The 8862-nt window shown below is 47.2% G+C and overlaps 1 protein-coding gene across 1 annotated transcript in view; it reads left to right on the top strand.

Moving 5' to 3' along the window:
* The first annotated feature begins 628 nt into the window (after positions 1-628).
* The window catches only part of LRP11 (LDL receptor related protein 11), a 75414-nt gene continuing 67180 nt past the window's right edge, over positions 629-8862 (top strand). The window contains exon 1 of the mRNA XM_040350550.1: positions 629-1513. Coding sequence (XP_040206484.1) covers positions 832-1513 — 682 coding nt within the window. The 5' untranslated portion in view covers positions 629-831. The remainder of the gene's footprint in view (positions 1514-8862) is intronic.

Here is an 8862-nt window from a genome sequence, read left to right as displayed (position 1 = left end):
CCTCTAATTGGCTGCTGGGGAAAAGCGGCTCTACCAGAACCCCTCTAGCGCCACCTGTCTCGCAGGGGTGGAATCAGCACCCATGGAGCGCAGACTGACCTACAGGACAGTTCAGGAATGACAGCAGCCCATAATTTAGCAAATTGTGAATGGGAACAAAATAACTCTCCCATTCCCCACTAACTTTAGCGTAGTGCCCATACTGAAAGTAAGGGGGCGCTACATATATAATGTTTGGGGGTTCTCTGTCATTTTCTGGCTAGATTTTTGTTTACATGCAGAAAGTGGTTAAAATGTGTCTGATTATCATGTCCGCCCAAAAAGAAATATAAAGGGGGAGATTTGCTTGCACAGAATCTGGTACAGCTGTGCATACTAACCAATCAGCTTCTAACTTCAGCTTGTTCCAATTAAATCCGGAAGCTGATTGGTTACTATGCAGAGCTGCAGAAGATTCTGTGTGCTCCATTTTAGTAAAGTGTCTGTTGTATCTGCTCATGCATACAGGTGTCACCAGCATTGCTCATCTGTCTGTATCCAGGATGGAAGACCAATAGGATGGCAGCTGTGGTTTAATCAAAGCAACAGATGAATGGCTGGGTGTGATGTCATTGTATGGAGGGGGGATGGGAGGGATGTGGGAGCTGTCACTGGTCCAGGGTGCTGATTCCAGCTTGTATCCTCCTCTCCATCCTCCTGCTGGGAGAAGACAGGATCCACACTTAGGAGAGGCGGGGTGAGAGCACAGGAGCCATGCTGATCCTTACCATTTTATTCCCAGGACACCTCTGATCTAATCACCGGATCGATCTGCACCCTGAGACCAGCACGATGTACCCCTTCCCCGGGTACCAGAGCCCGGTGCTGGGGGTCAGGCCTCTGATCTCCTGTTTCTGCCTGCTCCTGTGCTGTGAGATCGGTGGGTGCAGGAGGGTGTCCCCGGGATCCCCGGCCCCACAGCTCACTGATCTCCGATCGCAGATCTCCGGCGTGGAGGAGCTGCTAGAAGAATTCCGCAAACAGCTCCAACAACAGCGACACAAGCAGGAGGAGGAGGAGGGGGGCTGGGCGCAGGACAGACACAGGCACGGTAATGGCCGGGAAGGTGAGGAGGCCGGAGGAGGCACGGAGGACCAGGAGGAGGAGAACAACATGCCGCAGCAGCTCCAAGAAGTGGCGGTCCGACCGGCCGGGGATGTGGGGTGTAACTTTAATCAGCTGGAGGACAATATCATCCGTACCAAGGACTCTCTGGAGGCCGGAGCCACCTTCCTGAAGGCCCCCGGAGAGGTGTACAGCTGGCGGCAATGTCTGGAGGTGTGCTGTACGGAGACCAGCTGTACGGCCGCTGTGGTGGAGACCTCAGCCCGGGGCCTCAGCTGCTTCCTCTTCAACTGCAATCACCGGGGGCGGAATGTGTGTCAGTTCTCTCCTCATAGAGACTACAGCAGCTTCACCCTCAACCCAAGGAATGGAACCTTGACTTCACCCAGAGCTTCCTCTGATACCCGGGGTAACTTACCTCTCCGCATATCTCTTACCTGACCTCTTTTCTCTTACCTGCTCTCTTTTCTCGCACCTGCCCTCGTATCTCTTACCTCTCTTCGTGTCTCTTACCTGTCCTCGTATCTCTTACCTGTCCTCGTGTCTCTTACCTGCCCTCGTGTCTATTACCTGCCCTCGTGTCTCTTACCTGCCCTCGTGTCTATTACCTGCCCTCATGTCTCTTACCTGCCCTCGTGTCTCTTACCTGCCCTCGTGTCTCTTACCTGTCCTTGTGTCTCTTACCTGTCCTTGTGTCTCTTACCTGCCCTCGTGTCTCTTGTCTGCCCTCGTGTCTCTTACCTGCCCTCGTGTCTCTTACCTGCCTTTGTGTCTCTTACCTGCCCTTGTGTCTCTTACCTCTCTTCGTGTCTCTTACCTGCCCTTGTGTCTCTTACCTCTCTTCATGCCTCTTACCTGCCCTCGTGTCTCTTATCTGTCCTCGTGTCTCTTACCTCTCTTCGTGTCTCTTACCTGCCCTTGTGTCTCTTACCTGCCCTTGTTTCTCTTACCTGCCCTTGTGTCTCTTACCTGCCCTCGTGTCTCTTACCTGCCCCCGTGTCTCTTACCTGCCCCCGTCTCTCTTACCTGCCCCCGTCTCTCTTACCTGTCCTTGTGTCTCTTACCTGTCCTCGTGTCTCTTGCCTTCCCTCGTGTCTCTTACCTACCCTTGTGTCTCTTACCTTCCCTTGTGTCTCTTACCTTCCCTTGTGTCTCTTACCTGCCCTTGTGTCTCTTACCTGCCCTTGTGTCTCTTACCTGCCCTTGTTTCTCTTACCTGCCCTCGTGTCTCTTACCTGCCCTTGTGTCTCTTACCTCTCTTCATATCTTTTACCTGCCCTCATGTCTCTTACCTGCCCTTGTGTCTCTTACCTGCCCTCTTGCCTCTTACCTGCCCTTGTGTCTCTTACCTGCCCTTGTGTCTCTTACCTGCCCTCGTGCCTCTTACCTGCCCTCGTGTCTCTTACCTCTCTTCGTGTCTCTTACCTGCCCTCATATCTCTTACCTCTCTTCGTATCTTTTACCTGCCCTCATGTCTCTTACCTGCCCTCGTGTCTCTTACCTGCCCTCGTGTCTCATACCTGCCCTCGTGTCTCTTACCTCTCTTTGTGTCTCTTGCCTCTCTTTGTGTCTCTAAAGCTGGCCATACTCCTATAGATTATCTGCAGATTTTCTATGGTCAGATTTACCTGTCCTCGCGTCTCTTACCTCTCCTCATGATGTTTCTTACCTGTCCTCGTGTCTCTTGCCTCTCCTCATGATGTCTCTTACCTCTCCTCATGACGTTTCTTACCTGTCCTCGTGTCTCTTATATCTCCTCATGATGTCTCATACCTCTCCTCATGATGTTTCTTACCTGTCCTTGTATCTCTTACCTCTCCTCATGATGTCTCTTACCTCTCCTCATGATGTTTCTTACCTGTCCTCGTGTCACTTACCTGTCCTCGTGTCTCTTGCCTGTCCTGATGTCTATTACCTCCCCTTATGTCTCTTACCTCCCCTCATATAACTTACCTCTTCTCATAATGTCAGGTGTACACACACCTGTTCTCGTAATGTCTATGGTACACGCCTCTCCTCGTAATGTCCGGGGTACACACCTCTCCTAGTAATATCCAAGGTACACACCTCTCCTCATAATATCCAGTTCTTTGGTGCCAAGTTATGGTAGTCGAAAGAAAAATACAGCTCAATTATATTTTTTACAATGGTGGACCATTCGTCACCAAAAGCAAAGCCCAATTTGTCCTAAAAAAAAACAAGGTATAATCCACCTAGATCCACAAAGTAATTGCTATGATATGAGTTTTTGTGATCAAATACCAAACAAATCCTAAAGCAATAGTTGAATCCAAAAACGAACACACTCACACTGACCTTTGATCCTAACCTAGATCAAACCCTAGGAATATTATCTTTATTTTTTACACAAACTTTTTTTTTGTTGGGGGGTTGGTACTCAAGTGTAGTGCGTCCCAGTAAGTTTAACCCACGCAGAATAATGTTTTAAGGGTTCGGTGGCCAACATTTATTTACAATGAAAGAAAAGGTTTAGACAGAACAGTTGCCCACACACAGGTTTCCACCATTGCGTTAAACATGAATGAAAACATCAGGCCATCTGGCTTTGATTTGCAGCACCACTGCTCAGGCCTTAACCTCAGGCCCTTGGTAAGGTCCTTAGACCACCTCACACAGCACCGTTGTGCTCTCCTGGAATCCCTGCACCATTTATAAAGCTCTCTCACAGCTTTCTCTCTTGCATCTCCCTTCTGCTCTGGCCCTCAGGCTGGGGGCCTTCATCTGTTCCACCACAGACTATACCTGCACTGTGTAGACATGCATACTCTGGTTGCACCCTTGCAGTCTCATGGACTCCTGGGGTGGGGTTGAACTCTGACCTGCTGTCAGGTCCTAGATTATAGCGAGTGTGGACATCTGCTGGTCCCGGGCAAGACCCAAACGCTGAATTGGAGGCTTCTTTTTTTTTTTTTTCAAAATTCTTTCCACTCAAAGTTCTTCAAAGCCTCCGGATTCCAGACCTTAATGTGGGAATTACGAACTCCAGAGAAAGATAGAAAAAAAAATATAAACTTGATATTCTGAAGCCTCTTGCTCTGCATACATGAGAACCCAGTATTGTCTTCAATCTCACTTTTACAGCAGAAGAGCCCCACACAGTCACATTTACGTTTGCAAGGACAAATAGATACAATAGGAGAGTTTATAAGAACTGGACCCACCAAAACCTGGAGCAGTTGTGCATTATAACCATTCGGCTTCTTTTATTCTCAAAGTCTAACCGAACAAGCGGAAGATAAAAGCCACTTGGTTACCAGACACAGCTTCTCCAGATTCTGGTTGCTCCAGTTTTGATAAATTCCCTCTTTATAACTTTTACTCCACCCAAGAGGAGAAAGAGTATAGAAGTGGGCTGTACAGTTACTGATCACTGTGATAGCCAATCATAGGCTTTTACAGAAATCATGTAATCTAGAGTCAGCCCTTCCTCCTCCATTAGGATAAGATTCAGAGTTGTCAGTAACAACACAGTCTCCATGCTGGGAGTGTGCTGTGCAGAATGCTCCCAGCGCAAACACAGGTCCACACACATGCGACCCCATGGAAAAAGGCCTACATTAGTAAGGTGCATATGTACAAACATTCAGTGAAAAGGGTTTAATGCAGTATAAATCCCTCAGTGTTTTTTTTAGCTTCAAGAGTAAGTAATAGGTGAACTAACTCCAAGTATCCTGGCCACCCCTCTAGACCCTACTGCACATAGCCCTGGTGATGCTCCGTGCTGCTGGTCTACTGGCCCATACAGCGCAGTACAATGAGTAGCTATCATAATGCTCGCAATTACAAGTGCTCACTAATCAGCACAACCATGTAACAATGCTGGCCAATGAAAAGCACATCTGAGGCTTCTTTTGCTAAGGTGTCCCAGAAGTGCTTCTCATTGGTCAGCATTGTCACGTAGCTGTCCTGACCAATAAGCGCTGACCAGTGAGTTTCATCATACAAGGTGTGCTGGGACTGCGCTGGGCAGCCTCAACCAGTACAGTCACAGCAGGGGCGGATCCAGGGGGGAGGCAACGTGCCAATTGCTCCCCCCGAGAAAATAAGGAGCGGGTAAGCCGACAGGTGACTGAGCAGGCCGGCGGGTGAGCGAGCCGACAGGTAGGCGCGGCGAGTGAGCAATCATGCCGCCGTGCCGGTCAGGCTTGTGAGCGGGCAGATGTTCTGTCAGGAAACTGCTCCCCATCTGAATATGCAACTGAAGTGACGGTGCGTCATGGCCATCTTGGTACACCCGCACGCAGTAAGCCTAGAGTTAGAAGTCGGCAAGCGGACATCTTTATACACCCACCGGAGTCTTGCTATTCACAGCTATTTTTAATAATAATAATAATAATAATAATAATATTATTAGCTATTTTTAACAGTAAACCCAACTTATATTTCACTATATAAGCTGAGTTTACTGTTAAAAATAACTGTGAAAAGCAAGACTCCGGGTGGGTGTATAAAGATGTCCGCTTGCCGACTTCTAGCTCTAGGTTTACTGAATGCGGGTGTACCAAGATGGCCGCAATGCAGCATCACTTTGGTTGCATATTCTGATGTGTAGCAGCTTTCTGACACCATCTCTCACTGCCCGCCTTCACTCTGGGACACAGCCACTAGAAAGTGACAATTCCCATCTGCTGGCAGGGGATGTGGCAAGGGACATGGCATCTCGTGGCAGTCAACAGTGGCAAGTGACACGCTCGGGGCTCCCAATGATTCTGCATTATGGTGAGTTGAACTATTACATTTTATATTACAATGTAATAATACAAATAATGCGCTTCAATCATCCTGACACAATAACCATGGCGCCGTGATGATTAAAGCGCCAACACCAGCCATTGCCCCGAAAAATTGCCCGCAAAATTTTCTGGCATTGCCCCTCCCGAGACTAGACTCTGGATCCGCCCCTGAGTCACAGTGCAAGACAAGGCAAAAATCCTTGTATCCTATGCCGTCAGTTCACACCACTGAAAAAAAGTAGTTGTGCTAAAATACATTAAAATTGTAGTAGACCTTGGAAAACTGGAATTAAGTTGCAAGTAAAATGCTTTCACATGTGTCATTCAAATCTGAACTGTATTCCACTTGTTAATGTACCATAGGTGCAAGGGATGTTGGCTGGGTGGAGCCCGGGTTGTCTTGTTCAATGTACAGCAGTAGGGATTTGGGGACCCAAAATTTACTTATTGCAAAATCCATTGATGTCTCACTGTTTTACAGTATGACATTTGTCAGGTGCCACAACTAATTGGACATGTTCATATTCTTCAGAAAGCTTATCAGAAATTCAGAATGTTATCAGTGTATGTAATCAGTATATGCAGTGGGAAAAACAATTATTTGATCGCCTGTTGATTTTGTAAGTTTGCCCACTTACTAAGAAATGTATGTATTTTATATGATAGAAACAGAATATCAACCAAAAATCCAGAAAAAGCACATGATAAAAAAAATGTTATTTTACTCACTGAACTGCAACTCAAAATATATGTATTTGATCCCCTACCAACCAACAATAATTCTGGCTCTCACAGACTGGCTACAGTATGTACTCATGTGGTACACAGATTAGTCCTCAATTTAAGAAGGTGGTCCTAACGACAACTCGTTATGTGTATAAAATACACTTGTCCACAGAATCTTTCTTCCATTCAAACCTCACCATCATAGGCAAGACTAAAGAGCTGTGAAATGACATCAGTGACAAGATTGTAGACCTGCACAAGGATTGAATGGGCCAAGACCATCTGCAAGAAGCTAGGTGAGAAGGAGACGACTGTTGGATCGATTATTCGCAAATGGAAGAAATACAAAATAACCATCAATCGCCCTCGGTCCGGAGCTCCATGCAAATTTTGCCTCATGGGGTAAAGATGATCATGAGAAATGTGAGGGAGCAGCTTGTGAATGATCTCAAGGCAGTTGGAACCACAGTCACCTAACAAACCATTGATAACACAAAGCGCCGCCATGGATTAAAATCCTGCAGCGTCCGCAAGGTTCCCCTCCTCAAGAAGGCACATGTACAGGCCCGTCTGAAGTTTTACAATGAACATCTAAATCAGTGATGGCGAACCTTGGCACCCCAGATGTTTTGGAACTACATTTCACATGATGCTCAACTACACTGCAGAGTACATGAGCATCATGGGAAATGTAGTTCCGAAACATCTGGGGTGCCAAGGTTCACCATCACTGATCTAAATGATTCAGAGAAGGATTGGGATAACATGCTGTGGTAAGATGAGACCAAAATTAAGCTCTTTGGGATTAACTCGACTCGCCGTGTTGGAGGAAGAAAAGTGCTGACCCTAAGAACACCATCCCTAGAGTCAAGCATGGAGGGGGAAACATTAGGAGTTGGGGCTGTTTCTCTGCTAAAGGTACAAACCAACTTTTCCACATTGAGGGGCCAATGGACAGGGCCATGTATTGTAAAATCTTGGAATGAGAACCTTCTTCCCTCAGCCAGAACTCTGAAGATGGGTCATGGATGGGTCTTCCAGAATGACAAACCCAAAACATACCACCAAGGCAACAAAGGAGTGGCTCAAGAAGAAGCTCATGAAGTGGCCTAGCCAGTCTCCAGACCTTAATCCTATAGAGAATTTGGGGAGCTGAAAATTCGAGTTGCCAAGCGACAGCCAAGAAACCTTAAAGTGATTGTAAAGTCTCTCCCCCCCCCCCTATAAAAATAACAAACATGTTATACTTACCTGCCCTGTTGCAGTGGGCTGCAACTCCATTTATAACATTTGTATCATAATTTATAACATTTGTATCATGTGTTTTTTCAGAATTTTTGGTTGATATTCTGTCTCTTGTCATTTTAAAATAAACATACGATAAACATATAGACCCTTCTGTCTAGGGGTGCAACGGATCAAAAAACTCACGGATCGGATCGATCCTCGGATCAGGAGTCACGGATCGGATCATTTTCGGATCAGCAAAAAAAAAAAAAAAGACAAATCTTGTTACACCCACCAGAGTTTTAGATTTCACAGTTCTTCTCAACACAAAACTGAGCTTATGTGCTTAAATACAGTGTTTGGAAATCCGACGGACTGTTTATTGCTAATATGACAGAACACCTCTGATTTTCACATTTGAACAGTCCGTCAGATTTACAAATACTGTATTTAAGCGTATAAGCTCTGTTTTGTGTTGAAATAACTGCATCTCGCAATACTTATATGTGCAGCCAAGTGGAAGTCGCAGCCCCATGTACGAAAGTGGTGTCACCAGTTCCCTACTGTGACCTGAACTATCCCAATCATCAGATCCCTTTAGTGTCATTGATCGGCGGGCTGAGTGTCTAGTGAAAATCCCCCCTACGTGCTCAGTCCATACAGATCCCCCCGATCGCCTCCTCTCTCTTCTCTGGCAAGCAGCAGGACGGCGGGTGCGGCGGCGGCAGCGGCTCCCCGTGTGGATTCCTCAAGGTGCAGCATGGAGCTCATCGCTGGGCTGTTAAGAGTCAATGACATATTGAGCTCAAGTGCCCACAAACTTCCGAGGAGCAGCCTGCATCCCCCGCGCCGGGTGGACCTCGATGGCCGCCGCTTCGATAGCTAGGCCGAAGCCGCGGCCTTTCCTATGGACCGGGAGGCCCGTGGATCGCCGTGTGTCCTGACCCGAAGGTGCTGATCCATACGGATCAGTTGCACCCCTAGTGACAATACTTCATGTGTTCCCACTGTCATATGGCATTCTTGTGCCACAGTGCCTACACACCGTCAC

The sequence above is a fragment of the Rana temporaria genome, chromosome 4 (genome assembly GCF_905171775.1).
Source record: "Rana temporaria chromosome 4, aRanTem1.1, whole genome shotgun sequence".
NCBI lineage: Eukaryota > Metazoa > Chordata > Amphibia > Anura > Ranidae > Rana > Rana temporaria.
Note: the sequence above shows the minus strand (reverse complement) of the source record. Positions and strands in the feature narration are given on the sequence as shown.